The sequence below is a fragment of the Phasianus colchicus genome, chromosome Z, assembly GCF_987193195.1.
Source record: "Phasianus colchicus chromosome Z, bPhaCol1.hap1.1, whole genome shotgun sequence".
Classification (NCBI taxonomy): domain Eukaryota; kingdom Metazoa; phylum Chordata; class Aves; order Galliformes; family Phasianidae; genus Phasianus; species Phasianus colchicus.
This window is the reverse complement of record NC_143476.1, coordinates 75,986,500-76,006,366: the sequence shown is the minus strand read 5'-3', so window position 1 is coordinate 76,006,366 and position 19,867 is coordinate 75,986,500. Positions and strand designations below refer to the sequence as shown.

Genomic DNA, 19,867 nt, shown 5'->3' with positions numbered 1-19,867 from the left:
AGATTCCTTTTATTAAAGACTGTGGTGAAGATGAGCTTTGTATCTGTGATCTTGTCCTGAATGTACAGCAGAAGGGAGATGATGGGTAAGACCTCAAGTGGGATTGGTGGAGACATTTTCTTAGTGGATTTCATGGATTGGCTTATCTTTAGGCTCTGAATGAGTTTCTATATAAGAATACCATTATGATGCAAAATCTATTTAGAAATAACAGAGGAAAAAAAAAAAGAAAAGAATAGCATTTCTGCCTAAATAAGTAGCCAAGGAAAAAGGGGTGTAATATGAACAGAGATACAGAAGCAGTATTCTTATCAGTGTAGACAAAACTGATTTTTTGGTACCGTATGAATGAATAAACACTGAAAACTCAGAAGAGCAGTGTCTATCTGACTGTGTCAGAAGAAGTGCTCTAGGAGAGCAGCCACAGCAGCAGTTTCAGACCCTCCTGTGAGGAACAGAGAGTTTCCTGCATCAGGCTGTGTCGCTGGGGAGAGGAGATCAGTGTATAAGCACGTACTCTAAATCCATATGCAGACACACACGTACATTTACAGTATGAAGACAGACAAAACTGCCTCCTCCTGAAGCTGCAGTCTGACTCAACTGCCTATTCTCCGCTCACCTTTCTTACCATGGTGGAAAATGTGAAAGTTCAACAAAGTGACTTTGACTGTACACGATCAGAGTTCTGCACTTAACAATGACATTAATTCTAATTGGTTCTGAAAAACATAATCACAGAGTTTCTCATGTCACAGGGTTTAGAAAGCAAAAGATTTATATGAATAGAAAATAGGAAATGTCTTGCTGTGCTTGTTATTCTTTCTTGGCTAAAGGCAACACAGTATGATACAGTTTCATGATCCACAGCTGTTCTATTACCTCTATTTACAACATTGAACTTCATTTTCCAACAGCAAACAGCAGTTCATTGTCAGCAGCAAAAACAAAAGACTAACATTCAATGTGAAATTGAAAAATAAAAAAGAAAATGCATATAACACCAGAATCCAGGCTACGTTTTCAGACAACTTGTTTTTTGCTTCTTCCTCCTTACCGGTACGTGTTACCCATCTTCACTGTTTCTGTTACTGCTGCCGATTTTCCAGCTTCTCCAAAAAAACGTATTTTCCTGTCTATTAGTGTCTGTCCCAAGAAAGGAGAACGTGTGTGCAAATCTTTCTCTCAGTTTATTTTCTTGGCTACCAGAATTATTCTCTTCAGCATATCAGTTTTATATAGGTCAAGGAGAACCACTGCCAACTCAGCATAAAAGTTGGCAACCTGTTGAGTTTGACCTCACGTCAGTATTTCAAGTCATCTTTTCCTCACTTTAGGCTTTGGCAGTCATATCTTGTGCTTGACTCCCAAAAACATGCCTGAGTGCAGTTGCAGGGAATTCATATTTGATATAGCATGCAGCACAGATGCAACTTTAAAGTGAAGACTTTGGATCTAAAAGTGGTTTCACTGCCAACATCACGTATTCCAGCTATAGACAGTTAATCAGACTGAAATGATTGCTATACCAGAAGCTCTTCTAACAGATTTGATCTGAGAAGGGAAAATAAAGGAATTTACAGACTATTTTAGGGAATACAGTAGATCTTTAAACTGAACTGTTTCTCTGAAACAATTCAATTCAGGATGAAATCCAGATTTCAGTGCTTGGCCTATGCGTTAGCCTGCTACTGGGGAGATGCATGATAATACAAGGGGTGAAGTCCAGAGCAATAATGAAGAGATAGGAGCATTCATCACTGTCCAAAAGCCACATTTTCTGGAACAATGAATTGGCAGAAGGACTCCATACTGTGCTGAGTGTGCCCCTCTACCTCCCTATCCTGTTGCACAGCAAAATTACTCACTCCATTCTTACCAAAGGACCACACTGGAGCTAGGCTTTTCTTCCACTTTAAAAGCCCATTTGTTTAGAAGTATTCCAGCCTGCAAGTGAAGATTTTTTCCCCCAAAAAACATGCCTTTTTCAAAGCTGAAATATTATAAGCTATTTGTTCAAAGCTTACATTTTATATATATATATATATAAATCATGAATGGTAAGTATCTGGTAGGGATATGTTTTACAAAAAAAACAGTACATTTTATTATTTTCAGCGTCATGATAACTGGCTATAGTCTATGAATTTGTCTTTCCTTTCATGTGAGATGCTGACATGCTAAATTTTCCGCAGAGTAATACATAAATTCCTAATTATTGTAGACTTTCCTACAAAAAGTATAAGATTTCTCTTCCACACACTAATTTCTATGGTGAGAGTACTTAACCATCTCTCAGGCCATGCAAATATTACTGTAGAAGTTCTGCAGCAATATTCTAAAAAGCGCAATAAGTGTTAATGAAGTAGGTGGCCTACACTATGGTCATTATTCCTTCTTTCAAGCCCAGCATGAAGCTTCTGCAAGATCATTAGAGTCCAGAGAAATTACATAGGATCAATCCTTATTCCACCATTCTCCTGCCTCACTCCTAGCCCTACCTATAATTCCCATCCATCTCATCTCTAGGAATTATTGCTATAACACCTACTGGAACAGCTTCTTACTGTAACACAGCTCATGTGGAATAGGCAGGCTGGGAATTTCCTGTCTTTTATTAGAAACTGCTATTAAGATGACTTTTCTGTTTCCTCCGCAGAACGATGGGACTGAGGTCTCATGTCAGACAGGAACATCTCAAACTACAGTCATCTGCCAGATAAGCTATCCTGTTTTCCGAACAGGACAACAGGTACAGCTAGCACAATTGAATAACCCCAACTGACATACCAAAGCATTTTTGTTGTTTTTGTTTTCCCCTAAGTCTGCATACACTGTTGAATATTTTAGGGCTGGCAATAGGCAACTTCCTCTTGGATTTCAGAGGCACTGAAAGAAGCAATTCAGAGCCTAAACAGTGATGACCAGTATACTTAGATTAAAGGAAAAAAATGCTCTAAAGCACACTTCTCTCTGTCCGTACAACCCAAATGCCTCTGTAGCTTTGTAACCCTTGCAGAGTGAGGCTGTGGAGAAGACAAGAGATGAGCAGCCAGCTGCCACTCGCAGCCTTCTGGGGGCTCTGTGCAGTGCATCAAACCCTCACTGCTGAGCAAACCTGGGCAGCTGCTCCAGCTCAGCTCTGCAAGGAAGTGGTGCTGTGGAGAGGGAGAGGAGAGGAGAACCTGAGGATAGATCATATATCCTTTTTCTCATTTATGCCATAAATCTCAGGATATCCCTGGTTTTATGGAACTTAATCTCTTATTCCTCTGAGGCAGAACAGAAATAGGCTTCCAGCCTTTAGCATAGTCAGTTGGAGGAATAAGAGACTTTCCAGAAGTAATATAAACATGACATTCTGCAAAGCTAAAGAAGTCCCATTAGATATATAACATTAGGGTTTTTTTAATTACTAATTGCATTGGTCAAAGCAGACCTGTTGGAATGACTGGAAGAAAAGAGAAACTGAAAAGGCTGTGTGAGTGCTGGTGTTTAAACATGTAAAAATATGTAACTGAAGCAATCTAAAGACCCATTGTTGCAGCCTGAAGCAAGTGACACATCTTTTAAAAATACAGATAGCTAATGTTTACATAACAAGAGTTGACTTGTGCATGAAAGAAAGGAAAATACAGTTCTGAAGGATCAAGAGATTATTGAATTACACAGAAACAGGAGAAATCAGTAACAGAGGGTGATGTTTGTATATGAATAATTACATTGCAACCTTTAAGTTCTCTTGGTGTTGTATCGTCGACTCATTTACTCTGTGTTCCTTGTTTCTTCCATAGGTGTCTTTTGATATTAGTTTTGATTTTAACCTGAAGAATCTTCAGAATATGGCAGTTCTAAGTTTTCATGCATTGAGGTAAAGTGTTTTATAAAGCAAATTCTGTATTAGTAGGACATTTGTACAAAATAATATGAAAACACCTGATCAAAATGTATTTTGATGAACAGTGAAAGTAAAGAAGAGCAAGAACAGGACAACAAGATCAGCTTGTCAATTCCTTTGCGGTATGATGCAGAAATTCACTTCACAAGGTAAGCTGAATAATGGAAGGAGTCACTGTCATTTTTTCAAAGGCATTAAAATACAGAAACAGTTTTGAAAGACCACTGAAAGTATACAAAACTTTGTTCTGTTCTTCTGGAAGTCACAAGAAATTCCCTTGGCTTTTCTTTCCGCTCCCACCCTACCTATCGTGGCAGCAGGAGCAGCAAGTCTTGCTCTCCCACCTGCCTAGGGCTAGGATCATGAGCCTGTCCCTCCACTTCGGAGGCAGCTGAGGTTGGTGTGTGTCGGATGCGGTATCCTGAGAAATGCAGATTGTGAGTAGAGCCAGTTAGCCAGGGGGAGAAAGAGAGAGACAAAAGTCCCGATAAGACTGATCTTGACTTCAAGGCTTTGAAACCTCTATTTTCAACCATGGGAACATTCGGTGATTTGGGATGCACTGAAACAGGAGTTAGTCTGATAATGTTGCAAACAAGAACAATTCCAGTTAAAGTTTAACTGAAATTAAAAATGAAATGAAAATACTCTCAGTTTGACTCTCAGTTTAAGATACGCTATTTTACTTTCCATCAAAGGAATGTTATCTTTCCCAGCTGCTGAATTTTCAGATAAAATTTGTGGACCTATACTTGATGCACATAGTCATGAACTAACGGTGGAAAAAAATGCTTTCGCATTCCAAAACATTCCAAAATCAATAAACATAAAATGGCAGAAAAAAAATGGCAGTTATTCGAACTATGACAGAAATATGAAAATAAGAAAGCTGTTTAAAAATGCACAGCAATGATGAATTTAGGAAATGAATATTCCAAAACCACCGTGACACATAACACAAGAGATTCTTGCAGTGACCTGACCTTGAATCTGGATCATGACAGAGAAGCTTATTTTAATAAACTGCATTGCAATTGCAGTTTTATTGTTCTAAGGCCCTGGGCTCACCACGGTTGGGCCCACCAGGTCTAGAGTCTGACAGAATTTTTCCAATTTTTTGTAGTTGCTGAAAAGCATGTATTTAGACCAGCAAATTCTTTCAACTCCCTGGGAAAGTCACAGGGGATTTCAGTAGAAGAGTGTTTGTTATTCAAGTTGGCAGGAGCACAAAGACTACAGAAGGATTTGAGTAGGTGGCTATCACACCAAATTAAGGAGTAGCTCAGTAGGAATTTCAGGTGGCGCAAAGTTGATTCAGCAATTTTATTTTATCTGAGAAATAATTACAGAAAAACAAAAGACAAACAAAAAAAACCACAAAAACAGGCAGAGAGCTTATAGAAGAGTTGCTCAAGGAAAAATAGGATTTCAAATTCACCTGCTTCCCCTGAAGTATCAGAAAATGTAATTTCCTACGCAAGTCAAGGGATGAAGGAATCTCTACAGTCAGGAAAGTTGTTTAGTTATTCTTGGAGATGAACCAGCTTCAAAAGAATTGAAGGAAGTACACATTAAGGCAGTGTACAACTTTAAATGCTTCTCTTGGATTTAGTAACTCTTAGCAAATACCAATATGGAAATAGTTTCCTCCTCTGACAGGTAATTTTTAGCAAGTAACAAACTTTTTAAATAAGAACTGAGGAAAAAAAGTCATCTTGCTGAAGGGCGTCCTTTCTAGCAAAAAATCTTCTTATCTGAGTTTTCAGAGGTGGGAATCAATCTTATCAGTGACAACTGCAAGAACAGGAAGTTGATACTTTCAAACTAGAAGAATTGGAAATTCGAGCAATAAGAAAGAGCTCCATATGGATTGTCCTGCAAGTTGTTGTTAGGAGGCCCTGCAGGGAAAGGCCTCATGGGAAAGAGCATGGAGGATCACAGAGAATCCCTGCACAGATGGAAGAGCACCGCATCAGGAAGTGCCTCTTTGAGACTGTAGATGTTAATTTGGCATTGTATGCACAGATGTTACCCAGATTAAATGGATAGAGCTGCACTGCTAAACAGAAGGGATTTGTAGTTTGTGCTACACAGAGCTGCTGGAAGGAGTCATGATGGCCTCTGCTTCTTCCTAACTCACTTCCCAAATTCTACTTTTTTAACTGCTTGAGTAAGCCCTCTCTAGGATGAAGACTATAAAATTCTGAGATGTTTCAGCCTAAGAGTTGTTCCCAAGGAGCACATAGAAGCAGTTATTTACACAGGGATTCTTTTTTTTGTCTTTGAGTGTGGTCCCACCTGGTTGAACCCTGAAACATCTACAGGCCCTCCCAGCATTTTCTTCCATCAGGCACCCCTCATTTCATGATATGTTGGGCTGCAGCCACCGTCATGTTCTTTTGGGAATTCTGAATGAAAAAAAAAAAGTGTCCCAGAGTAGTATAAGAATGTGTCATGCACATGTGCAGGGTGCTGTGTGTGCACACCCAGACAGTGAGGAAATAAGCCCATGTGGAACAGAGCACATTACGGCCAAAAGTAGCACTTGTTCTTGGGAGAGGAGCCTGCAGTACAGTGCCAAATGCACTGTAGGGTGCAGGAGGCTGAGCAGAAACCACATCTGATGCTGCACTGCTGGCTCCACATGCTTTCTTGGCTTTGGGCTTCAGTATAGCTCTTCTTTTCCTAAACAAATTTGTAAAATTCAAAGACCAGTACAAGTGACTGGTTTTTCTTCTCATTATACTTTTGACCCATCTCACAAACTTAAAACAAACCAAAGCAGATTCAGTTGCATATGTTTTCAAAGTAGCTGCCAACTGTAATGTATTGTTTTGTGGTTGTTACATAGGCTTGCCAACATCAACTTCTATGAAGTATACTCTGGTCATAACATTCCTTCCACTGTGAATAATTTTGAAGATATAGGCCCCACATTCAACTTCTCAGTGAAGGTTAGTAAATGTTTCTGTTTCTGGTCTGTGAAGCCACTTTACCTCCTCTTATAACTGGGACCCAAAACACAGTTGAAAAAACAGTTCTGTTTCACTGTCTGATTTTGATGCTTTTGAATCAGTCAAATAGGAAAAAAAAATGGCAAATAGCTGGGGGATAAATGCTTACAGTCTTATGATGTCAAGAATGAAATTTGCACTTAATGCATGAGTAGGCTGGGGAGGGATTGGTCCTGCATTGTTTATGTACTTGGAAGATGGTTAATGCTTAACTTCAGTCCAATTTACACTATTTGTTCACAGAGCTTATTTGTCTTCTATTCTCTTCACAAAGAAAAATGAGTCTTTGCAGGCTTGGACTTTGAAATTTAAGTTTGGCGAGGGTTAAGTGCTCAAACCAGATGCAAGGACTAGTCAGATCACAACATTTATTACATACCTCAAAAAAACGCCACATCCAAATATGCAACATGGAAGAAACTTAAATTATGTTCCATTTACATTTCTGTAACTGCTGCTGTAAAGGCTTATTGGCTGTGGTAGAATATTTGCTTTTCAAAAAATACCTCATCCAGTTAATAAGACCTTTGCTAAGGAAACAGACTGGTATTCAAAGCTATGCTGTATATACGGTACTCTGAAGGTATACAGCATAGTACACTTTCCATTAGGGCATACTGTCATTATTTACCCATTAAATGTATCAACATAAAAGTACTGATGCAAAAGGAATCCTATTCTATCTTAATTATCCCTGTTTTGGTTTTCTTTTGATAGACCAAATAATGTATGTGTATGTAGGTATCACTACCTGAATTAATTATGAGTTATTTGTTTTGCAGGTAACAACAGGAAGTATTCCAGTGAAGATGGCATCTGTGAAAATCCATCTTCCAGAATTAACTAGCAAAGACAACCCACTGATGTACATAACTGCAGTTGATACAGATCAGGTGAAGAACTGAGCCATATAAGCTGCCATGTTTTGAGAGTTAGCCAGCACTATGTACATCAGCCTTCATAGTGTAGCTGTGATTTCTTTTTGTCTCTTAGTCACAGATGGGAAAGTGTGGGGGAGGACCACAACATCAGCAGTACACTAAGTCTAGTCCTTGGCAGATGCCAGCTATCTGTGCAGTGCACAGCTGAGTCTTCATATCACCCTGGAACTCTTCAACTAGGTTCTTCTCCAAGCTCTGTGGAGGAATATAGTAAAAATGGAATTTTTTGATCAGCACAAAACTTTCAGCATGATCTAGGAGGAAAAAAAATTACCAGAAGAGCAGACTAAAAATCTATATTGTTTATTGGTTTCTGAATTATCCAGTATTATATAATTCACAACCTATAATTTCACAGCAACCATGCCATCAGGAATATATGATATTATGATGACTGTAAACCTCAGAGCATGCCAACCAATTTTAATTCTGCTGTCCATCTCCTAGGCCAGAGGTGTTACTTGTCAAGTTCAGATAAATCCACTGCAGATAGGAAAAAGACCTTACTCTGCATCTTTCAAGAAAGAAAACCTCAGAGCTGTGAAAGAGCTGGTGAGTAAGGCCAGGACATGGGTGCAGGGCTGACATTTTCTGCTGCACCTGTGGGGATTGCTGTGATGGCCATGGCATTCCTCGCCTGCTGTGCAGAAGTGATGTTCTCATGCTGCATCTGCCTTAGAGAGAAGTACTGTGTGTACTTCAGAGTGTGCACACACTTAAGGTGTGGGCACGGGACAGTAAAACTTCTACCTACATGTAAAAAGACCATTACTTACAGTGTAATTTGTAATGCATGCTGTTGTCTCTCCTTGCCATTTTCCCTGGAAGAACTGTAAGAATGCCAAGTGCAGTACCATCACATGCAAACTGGAAGACCTCATGCTGAAGGGAGAGTATTTTGTGAATGTGTCCACCCGAATCTGGAATGGTACCTTTGCTGTTGTGAGTACCACTGGCATATTCATGATGAATCAATACCCAAGTATTTTCTAGTTCCTGATGCTTTACAAAGTTCATTAAAGAGAACTTTGCAGTCTAAAAATATTATATTATGTTATTGTGTTTGTCTGGATTGAAAATTTGAACCAAGAAATAAAATAAGGAGTAAGGCTAGATAATGGAGCTTGGAACCTTCATTCCAGCAAATAATCTAGGATAATGCAGCAATAATGTAGATCTTCACAGCTGTATAAAACATTTTCTGCATATGTTAAATTAATTTAAGGGGAACTATAGCTCCACAAAATTCAGTGTAAGAGAGCAAAGTAGAGTGTAGTCATAGCCTAGAAAATAATATTGCTCTTAGTTTTTGAACATCATAGCTACATAGTGATCATTTCAAGTCACACCAAAATAGGAAAAGCCTATTAGCTCTGCCAGTTAGTTTGCTAGAGAAGGCATGGAAAACTTTTAATTGACTTTCTGTTTTTATTAGAGCTGGCGTCAAGGAAACTGTCCTTGCCTAAAGAACTACAGGATGCTTAAAAATATCCATCAATAATACCTTGACTTTCCCATTTTAAATCATCATGTGTCCTCCAGGACATTAATCATCTTGAATTACCAGACTTTTGAAAAGAGACCATGTTGGCTTCTCAGCTAGGCACCCAACCAAGCTGTCTTAGAGACCCAGGTTTGCACAGAGCATCAAGAACATGACGCAGTCTCATTACTCTGTCTGGCAAGTCTGATGCAGGTACTGACATTTAACAGCAGGGTTGCTGTCAGCTTCACCATTCAGCTCTTAAAATGAAAAGGTCAGGCTGATAATGTAACATACTTATGCAAGTATGTGAAGAAAAGCATCTGCCCGTGTTTAAAGGTGGTGTTTTTCAAATTGGCTGGGTCAAGAGTATTTGTTAGTGCTGACAGATGTGCAGAAGGTGGAGACCCGGATAAAAGGTTGTTACTTGTACAACACAGTGCCTAGAAACAATTTGTTTACCACTCAGAGATGAGAAGGGAAGATGGAAAATGACAGTTTTCCTCTCATCTCCCATTTTGTTGTTTCTATTTGACTGTGAATGTTCAGTGCAAATACTCCTACAAACAGCCAAAAATGCAAGTCATCAGCCTTGTCCAGGATGAGAAGATTTCCTGGTATGTTACCTGCTAACCAAAGCAAAGAAAGATGTGTTTAGGAATTGGGAAGGTGTTTTGAAACATGCTTGGGCAGATTTCCAGTTTCCAGGATTGTAGGACAGTCTGCCATGGTGCAGGCATGCTGTGTGCTGCAGACGATCATTCAGTGCACACTGATGGCTGTGGGATCACAGCAGCTCACACTCCCAGTGTCAGACCCACCATACCTGAACCTGCAGTGGTGATAGGGTTTTCAGAACCAGAGAAATGGCTGAGGAGGCAAAAGGACAAAGCGCTCACTGCATCTGAGATGATTAGCAAGTAGTCTTACAAACCAGAAGCTGCCTTCAGTGACACTGCAGGATTTGGGACCAGCATGCTAGCAGGACATGGGAGGTGGCATGGAAATAAAAGCAGCACTGAGCTGGATACTTTTGCAGAGGAAGTGGTATCTGGCACATGGTCCCTTTTCAAATGGGAACTGGCCTGGATTTTTGTCTTCTTTGTTTAAGCTGAGGACATGATGTCAGAATTTAAGCAGTGGAGAGGAACAGACAGTGGTAGGGAAAAAATAAAGGGGGAAAAAGAAGAATTGGGTAGAGGTCACAAGGAAAAAAAAAGGGAGAGAACATCCAGTTTCCATTTCTTTCAAAAACCAGAGAGATTTCTCCCTTTTTCACTGTTATATTTTTCTCATCTCTTCCCAGCTATCAGAAGCAACAGCTTTGAAATAACTATAAAAACAATTGTATTATTCTATTTAATTTGATCTGTTAAAGAAGATAAAAGGGGGAGAGTTCTGCAGTTTTACTGCTAATAAATAAAAACAACAAAATTAAGAAATTATCAGGATTACATAATTGCTTTCATAGATGCACTATCTTGGGAGAAATAAAAAGAAAGATCACTTTAATTTTCTTAATACTGTGAATTTGTTATGGTTCTGAAGACTTATGAAGATTTAAAAACAAGACTTTAGGATGTCTGTATTCTAATTGAGTTGTCCTGTAACAGAGCTTTACAATTTTTGTTAATCTTCTCTTTCAGTCCACTTTCCAGACATTGCAACTCTTTGCTGAGGCAGACATCAATGTGCATAATACTGATTTATTTATAATTGGAGAAAATACCCTAACTGTAAGTGATGGATAATTATTATTTTTTTATTTATTTTTCTTACTTAAAATTTTTTAAACTGATGATATTATAGTGATATTTAGAAGTACATAGCAAATTTCAACCTCATGTGACATATTAATATGTTGAACTAACGTATCCTTTTGGCTACATACAAATTTCCCTAAGTTACAAAAACGTTTTAATTTCATCTGGCTACTACCTAAACCAGAGATAAAAGCTTCAGATTTTAAAAAAGATTGTAGAAGTATCAGCAAAACGCAGTTAAAGACTTAGGAATTTCATTCATCTTCCTCTGCGTGAAGAGATCAAACTGAACTTCTTTCTCCAATAGAATTAATTGTTGTAGATAAATAAGCTCTGGAAAATGTTTAGCAAATCTGCTTTTAAGTCTTACTTCCATAACTGTACTTCAGGTTTGAAGTTTGCAGACAGATCTTTGAAGACCAAAGTGTAAGTTGTTAAGGAAGTCAAACATCTGCAAGAATATGTAGTATAGTCCATTCACAGGCAATGGAATATTCAGTTAAGTATGTACCAAAACAGTACCAAACTGATTGACCTATTTCAAAGTGATGATGAGACCATATTTCAGTACTATTTTTGTCATTATTTTCTCATGGATAATTCAGTTTTTGCAAAGAACTTCTAAACAAATCTCTTTGTAACCAAGGAAGCCTCAAATCCTTGAAGAAGGGAAAAATATGTATAGGTCTGTAAGTAATGTCATGATTTTGCAGAATAATTATATTACCTGTATTAGAAGTCTGCTGAGTGTCTCTGCTTTGTGACATAGTATTTCTGCCAAAAGATAAAAACCATTAACATACAATACAAATATTCCACTTAATTGTACAGGCTTTTTAGCTAGTTCATAGATTACATTTGACTGTGTATTCTTGTACAGCTGGAACATGATAATACCAAATTTGCATTGCCAGTATCATTGTCAGTGATTTCAGAATTTACCTATTTCAATGACTCTCGTTTAAGTCAGTTGACGCACAAAAGGTAGTTTTTCAGCCAACCACTGAAATATCTGCAACTGAGACTTTTACTGCTCTGAGACAGTAGATGAACAGACCATGAAAGTTATCACATTATGTTCTGGTAAAGTTTAGTCCCATCCTTACTTAATAGGTTCTTGCCCTGTGAGAAGACTTGGCAAATGTGCCAGCTGGTAAAGGGCAGTGGACCATATACTCTTCTAGGGAAAACAGTTCCCTTTGCCATCTCAGTGTTGGAGTCAGCATCCAGAACTGGATACAAAGCATGACAGGCCAGAAATGATGGCCACTCTCTGTCCCTTCACTCTTTCTTTGAAATGGGACCATGCAGTGGCTATCTGAGTTTGTTTCCAACTTCTACTGTTATTTTAGAAAGGCAGCTAGAGTGGTAGGATTCGTCCAAGTTAGTATCTACATTAGAAATCCATACAACAGTTAGCACTCCTATAAACTCTTATCAGTAGAAATAGTAGGTATATTTCAGATGCAGTTAATCACATCTTAAAGATGATTGCTAAAAATAGGTAAGGTGAATTATGCCCTAAAACAAGGCCTATCTTTTTCCATTGGAAGCCAATGGCCATCCATTAGGAATAGCAATAGATGAGGTGAATTCTAACCAGACAAACTGCATGTAGAAATAAGATGGACTTTTTAAAATTACGATGAGTTGGATTGCCATGTAGTCAAATTAATTAATATTACCTTGTGATGTTATATGGAGAAACTGCTTGATACTTTTGCGTAAAAGCTTTCAGATTCTTTCCATGCTGGGAAGTACTTCCAGCTGGAGGACAGAATGTTAACCTGCTATAATCATCATTACAGCTACTCTGTTAGAGAATACATAAAGCCAGCCTGCCTCAGTGAAATGAATACATAAAGCCACACCTAACACAACAGTAGAGCTTTCCAGCAGAAATGACTTAAATCACTGAGATGTCAGCTCAGTTCAAGTTTCCCAGAAAGCTTAAGATTAAATTACACCAGACAAATGCACTGAGCAAGCAACCCTGAGAAAGTAAACTGACATGACTTCTTTTATCATGTTTCAGGAAGGAAAAAAAAATCTTCATGCTAAACGCACGTCATTCCAAAGATTTGACAGTTCATAAATATTACAGCAGTATCTCCCTGTGCCACTACATTATGTGAAACTATATAGCTGGTCATATGCAATCCGACTAGATAGGGTATCACCTGAAAATGAACTTCCAGACATTGTATGCTGTCCTGCGAGCTCTCTGGTATTTCTTGGGAAGCACAGATATCCTAGAGGCTCCTATTTGACCCCTATGTCTTACTGCAAATTCTTGAAGCTAACTCAGGAGAACACAGATTAACACTAGAAGATCTAACAATTACTATTGTTTCTTATGGCTGCCCACTACAGAGAATGGAGTCTGAAAACTCGGTTGGAAGTAGTCCTTCTCTAGCTGATGCAGCTGAAGTCTGTTTTGAGTAGATGGGGTTGTAAGCACAGCTATTCCCAGCCTGCATGTCAGTACCTCTGGTTTACCTAGTAGCAGGTGTCCACGCTCTGGGAGATAACTTTGAAAGTACCCTTGTTACCAAAAAGACAGAAAGCTGACATGAAGAGATTGTTTCTATGCCTGTTGTATATGGCCGAGAATGACGAGGGTCCCTAATCTTTGACTGTCCAGTGCTACTGTGGTACAAGCAGGTGCCCGTGGACACCAGTGAAAAGGTTGCCGTTGTCTGGTGTGTTCCAGTCACTGATCTTGGCATGCGTGCACTATAGCTATCCTTAATAAGTACCTGGTTTACAAATCCTGCTTTACATGCTGTTAAAATGTTAACCCCTACCACATCTCTCTGCTTTCAGATCCCAGTTACAATAATAAAGCCAGATGAGAAAGCTGAGATACCAATTGGTGTTGTGATTGGCAGTATATTGGCTGGACTCCTCTTGCTGTTAGTACTGGTTGCTGTTTTATGGAAAGTAAGTAGGTATTTATATTCTTAAAAAAGAAAAGCAGAAAGGGATAAGTACGTGTGGGCTGTTTTCTTTGGAACCTCCTTTCATTAGTGCTGAACAAAACTGCATATGCAGTTTAGTAATAAGAATAATACTGCATGGACTTTCCACTCTTGATGGGAGCTTTTAAAATCATAATTCTAAAGTGAATCACCATAGACATGGGCAATGTGAAAATGATAAATGTGCTGCCAGTGCCTTAAAATAAGAGCAGCAGCATTTTTATCCCTCTCCCTGTGTCCTTCCACAGCTCACCAACCGTATTTTCAGTGAGCAAGTCTGGGGAATAGAAGCAAGGAGAGAATATATGCTGAACAGGCAAGAAGAACAGAGAAGGGTGACAGCAAAAAGTGATTTACAAAGGATACCTTGATAAGCGGGAAGGAAAAGCTTTTGTGCATGCCAGAGCATTGGTTCTTGGAAGACCCTGGCACACCAAGACAGCCTACATATTCCTGTATCTTGGCAGGGAGACTGGCTGCTCTGTCCTACTATTTTGGCATTTGTTGCCCCAGGCAAGAAATTAAGGCCCAGCTTCTTTCAGTTAGGAATCATCTACAAATCAAACACTCCATGTGTGTGCATGCATGCATTATGCATTTCTTTGATCATAATATTTAACTTAATCTAGAAATGTAAGTATTGATGACTGATTGTAATGTGGTGTTGTTTCTATACCCCTCACAGCTTGGCTTCTTCAAGAGACAGTATGAAAAAATGACACAGGATATAGAAGATATAGATGAAATTACAGAACTCACAAAAGACAAAGACTGAAGATATATTATGTGGATAAAGAGGGGAGATCTGAGCCACCAATAGAAATTGTGATCCAATCAGTTCTTCAGCTGGAGTGCCTTCAAGCTTAATAACATTTAAACATTTTTAATTAAAGTATTGGGTTTTTTTTTTTATAGATGAAAATATTTTACAGATTCTACTCTATTATAAGAGTAACTGCAGGACAGTGTTGGTTTTGTTTTTTCAAAAGTGATTTATAGTGCCTTTTCTTGTAAATTTTTGCCTTTCAAACAAACTTAGCCCTTAGTACTGGCAGGTCCGGAGTTTACAGTAATGTAGTGTGCCAGCAACACTTCTCCTGATCCACTGCAGAGTGAAACAGAACAATTTATTTCAGATTATTGTGGAACAACATCAGTTCATAATTCAGTTGACAAGTACCATATGTGTAAAGGACACTTTCTATTACGTTGATGATGAATGTGTGGTGAATACTGCTTCCAGACTGGGAGAAAAAAAAAAAAAAATCATTTTTTCATTGACTAGCTCCATCCTTATTGTTTAACACAAATTTGTACAAGCAAACCTTTGTCTTAACTAATCCACGAAGTGAGAACTACGTAAGAAGACGTCTATCTGTGTGCTACAGGGCAACTGGATGGGCATGCTGTTTCAAAAGGTCACCACTTCCTCGCACTAAGGTCACAAATTATCCAAGTATAACGTTTTTGGAAAATACTGCCAAACGATACATGTAACTGCCTTCTGAATGCTGTCTCTGAGAAGAAAATAAGAATTTCATACCATGTTCTCCGTCATGTTATGACTGGCTTTCAAGTTTCATATGGAGAAGAACTACCAATACTGTTACGCTGGGCTTTATGTGCGCAGGTCACCTGACATCAGTTTAGCTTTTGGCATAAATAGAGAACAGAGTCAAAATCTTGCCCTTACTTCTGTACTGGAAGATTTTGCAATAGTAAGAGCATGAGGTGAGCTAAAGGGGATATGACTGAGGTCGTAAGCACGTTAGGACAGAAGACGGAGAAGATCTTGTAGGTCTTTTCCAACGTTGGTGATTCTGTGATAAATTACACACTGCACTTGCTTTTTTAAGCATCTCAGTGCCCTCCAGGAGAGCAAAGTTCAGTGTGACCTACGTACCTGTCCTTTTTTTTATTTGGTTCTTTGTCTTCATGTCTTGAAGAAGTTAGCTTGTATTTTTCATAATAAAGTACTGTAAAGCTCTGCAGGAACTCTGAGCACGGCTGGGTCTTTGTGTAAGCTACACACCTCAAATTTATCATGTGCTGCCCAGTTTTAATGATAAACCAGTCAGAAGGCCCTGTAAGACTGGTAACAGTCAGGGGATTTGGCCTTCTGACTGCCTTTCACTTTCATAGCAGGTGGTTACTTCAGTGCAGTTGTGACAGAAGACGCGTGTGTTGTCTTTATGGATGCTGCCACATAACTAAGATTGTTTCTGACTTGATGTGATTTACTTGAAAACATTTAAATGTGCCTAACCGACACAGAACCTGAAGTTATGTTTTCTTTCCCCAAAAACTACTTTGTAAATACAGTTAGGCACTTTTAGATTTATTTTCTGTGTGATGTTTAAAAAATTACATTTGAGCGTGTTTGGAAATTTTATTCAGTCTTTTTTTAACTCACTAGAGCCAATTATCTCTTTGGCAAATAACAGCTACATTTGCAGTGACAGCTGGATTGTTCTCAATATAATTGTATGTGTTTTGGATTTATTTTGTATCCATTGAAGGTTACATATTTGTTCAGGTTTTTTTAACATTCTGAAAAACAATCTGGATTCTGATCTTGACTGTCAGACAAGATTGTTGCCATTAACTGAGTTTGTGACCATCAAAACTATTATTTTAAAAAATTTTTAAAAAGCAATTGTTCAAACTTGAAGAATGTGGTCCTGACTTACAGTTATGAACCCTGCAAGCAAATGCTCTAAAAGTAAAGATAAAAATTTGTCTGTCTCAATCACTGTATAAAGTTGTAAGGAAGAAAAGAAAATCCTACACCTACATGTGCGAGAAGCTTCTACATAACTAGGGTCATATAAGGCCATAGGAGGAATTTCACAACAAAGTAGACTGTAGCATCTGTCATTTCTCATGCTGCCATACGAGAAATAACATAGGCAGTGAGTCAGACTTCCTTCTTCAACCACAGGTGTGAAATACAGGTCAATATCTGACACCCAACGTCTTGGTTATTTAACAGTTCATAGATAGGACAGCAGTGATTCGGTTCACCAGTCTACACTGGGTTTTATTTTGTTCCTGACAACAGAAGTCCTCTCAATGCTGGGAATAACACTTTCCCTGAAATAAAGGGAAGGCATAGCAATGTATAAGATTTTCTATCCTAACCACTTCAAGATACTAGTTTTATTTTTCTTTTATGATTAATACTTACATGGCTAGTTCAGTTTTTGTTATGGGTGACTTTACTGCACTTTTAAGTTAAGTTGGCACAGCCACAAATAATGCTGGAAATATTATGTATATTTTGTATTATGGATTTTTTTAATTTTACTTTTTTTAAAAAAAATAGCATGTTGCAAATGAAATAATACTCAAAATGTTGGACTTAGCATGTGCTTCTGTTTGTGCTTGCAGCAGAGAAGTCAGGAACTCTTTCAACAATCTCAAGATATATATCTGATCTTAGGCTTGAATTTAGCTGCTGACTTCTGGAAGTACTAGAATCAAGTCTAAACTCAGAGTTTCACATGAGACTACATTTAGATGGAAAAGAGAGTTTATAAGCAAACAGACTTCTGAAAACTAGTGTGTAAGCTCTCTGGGAGCAGGAACTGTATCTCTGTGGTGCCAATCTGAAGGCCTAATAGCATTATTATAATAAAAACAAGAATACTGCTGAACAGAGACTCAATTATTTTTATACAGCACCCTAAAGAGAAGAAATGCTACTGAAAAAGCACTGCATAAAATGGGTCAAATATGTCATTATTCCAGTAGCACATAGCAAAAAACCCTAAGGTGATGACTCTGTGAGATACACTAAGAAGCTGCACCAGGGCCAGGCTTTCCTAGATGCATATGATTATTTTCTGTGGCATCTGAAATTACACCGTATTCTGCCAGCCCCATGCTTTGTGTCTATATACATTATGGCTATAAACCTTAGAATTTCCATAAAATAGAATCAAATGTTTCTAATCTTAAGGCACAAGATTCTGTCATACACCCTGTTTTGGTGTTTAGAATTGAAAACCAGCTTCCCTATCTACTAACTTGCATATATTATCTCTTACATACAAAAATGGAGTGCAACAAAACCTTGTGCATTAAAGAAATGGTACAAATATGAAATCTATAGTTAAATTCTTCAACTTATTGTTGCCTTTAAAGGTAATAAAGCATACATAATTCACACAACCTCAGAAAAGCCAAGTCCTATCTTTTCAATCACTCTTTGTGCCTTCACTTATGATTCATTTTTCATAGGCAACCACAGGCCTTGATGTGATAGTAGTTTTAAAAATGATTTACCTCTTTCCCTCAAAGTAGCAGAAATCAAACTTTTAAAACAGAACCACTATCAAAATATATAAGGATGCTAATTTTTGTAACACAATTCATGTTATCTGGACCAAGAAAATTACAGTCCTAAGATATTAAAAGAAACACTTCTCACTTATAGTCTCCCACCTATTTTAATTCTTTCTTTATGTACCTCTGCAAGACAACACTTAATGGAAAAGCTCAAAACTGAGTTTTCAGAGTTTAGTGCAGAGTTACTTTCATTATACTCCACCAACACTTAGTTTTAGTAGTACTAGTTTTAGTAGTTTAGTGTGTAAGTAGAAGGGAGCTTATAAACAGGAGGTAGACTGACTTTTTACATGGATAGTGATAGGACAAAGGGAAATAGCTTTTAATTAAAGAGGGGAGATTTAGATCAGACATTAGGCAGAAATTCTGTCCTCAGAGCATGGTGAGGCACTGGCACAGGCTACACAGAAAAGTTAATCTCAGGAGGTGTCCAGGGCCCCAAGTTGGAAAGGACCCTGGGCAACCTGATCCAGTGGGTGGGAACACCATCCATTGCAGGGGGGGTCGAAATAGTGAGTCTTTAAGGATCCTTGCAACCTAAGGCCTCCTATGATTCTATGATTAGTCAGTCTGTGAAGCAGAAATTCCCTGAACAGCTACAGGCAAAGTGAGCTGAAAGAAAAGCCAGTTTACTTTAAATTTGAGTAACTTAAAGACCTCATTACTGAGTACAACAGTGGTAGTTTCATGGATTACAGAGGTGAGCACCTGTATTTTGCAGCAGATGGAGCCCAGCACAGAGCCCAGCACAGCGTGGCTGTGCTCCCAGGCAGATGCCCACACACATCTGTCCCTCTGCTGCCATCTCCTGGGTAGGTGTCTCTTCCATCGGTTACATTTTCAAATTGTGTTTTCACAGTGTCTGTCATTCTGAACTTCTCTTGTGAACAGAACTAAATGAAAGGTTTTGATGCAGGAAACTTAAACTTATGCAATGCTGATGTACAGACAAAGGGAACAGTCTATTCAAATATTACCAGTCAAATCCAAGACATTTCAGAAGGACAAATTTTCATTCTGAAGACACCCAGCATACCCTTTGTCATGCAGGTCACTACACAAGTCACAGATTCACTCTATATACTCTGGTTTACAGTGTCTGCTTCCAGGAACATCCATCTCTCCTCACAGCCCCATCTCTATAGCTTACTGTGACACAGCTGAAAGAGTAGCAATGAGGTAGGATTACCTTCACTTGTAGCCAAATCAGAGAAAAACCTGCACTCATCCCAGACAACAAGGTCTGCATTTATACTGCTCTGCTGTCCTGCTCACAGTCATCAGAACACTAGGTAGTTTTCACCCAGCAGCCTAGTTCTGTGAAACCAGGACATGTGCAGCCACATCTTTCCCTGACATGCAGTTAAGCAGCTGAAGTTCATCCCCAGGCCTGGAAATTTGGAAGCAGTTCTGGGTTGCTCTAGACATAGCCTCAGG

The 19,867-nt window shown here is 38.6% G+C and overlaps 1 protein-coding gene across 1 annotated transcript in view; it reads left to right on the top strand.

Annotated features, from left to right (window-relative positions):
- Positions 1-18,816, top strand: part of ITGA2 (integrin subunit alpha 2) — a 68,780-nt gene extending 49,964 nt beyond the window's left edge. The window contains exons 19-30 of the mRNA XM_031609452.2: positions 3-85; positions 918-1,059; positions 2,660-2,752; positions 3,795-3,871; positions 3,964-4,047; positions 6,750-6,852; positions 7,695-7,805; positions 8,301-8,405; positions 8,682-8,795; positions 10,983-11,072; positions 13,926-14,042; positions 14,766-18,816. Of these exons, the coding sequence (XP_031465312.2) occupies positions 3-85; positions 918-1,059; positions 2,660-2,752; positions 3,795-3,871; positions 3,964-4,047; positions 6,750-6,852; positions 7,695-7,805; positions 8,301-8,405; positions 8,682-8,795; positions 10,983-11,072; positions 13,926-14,042; positions 14,766-14,855 (1,209 nt within the window). The 3' untranslated portion in view covers positions 14,856-18,816. The remainder of the gene's footprint in view (positions 1-2; positions 86-917; positions 1,060-2,659; positions 2,753-3,794; positions 3,872-3,963; positions 4,048-6,749; positions 6,853-7,694; positions 7,806-8,300; positions 8,406-8,681; positions 8,796-10,982; positions 11,073-13,925; positions 14,043-14,765) is intronic.
- Positions 18,817-19,867: the final 1,051 nt, after the last annotated feature.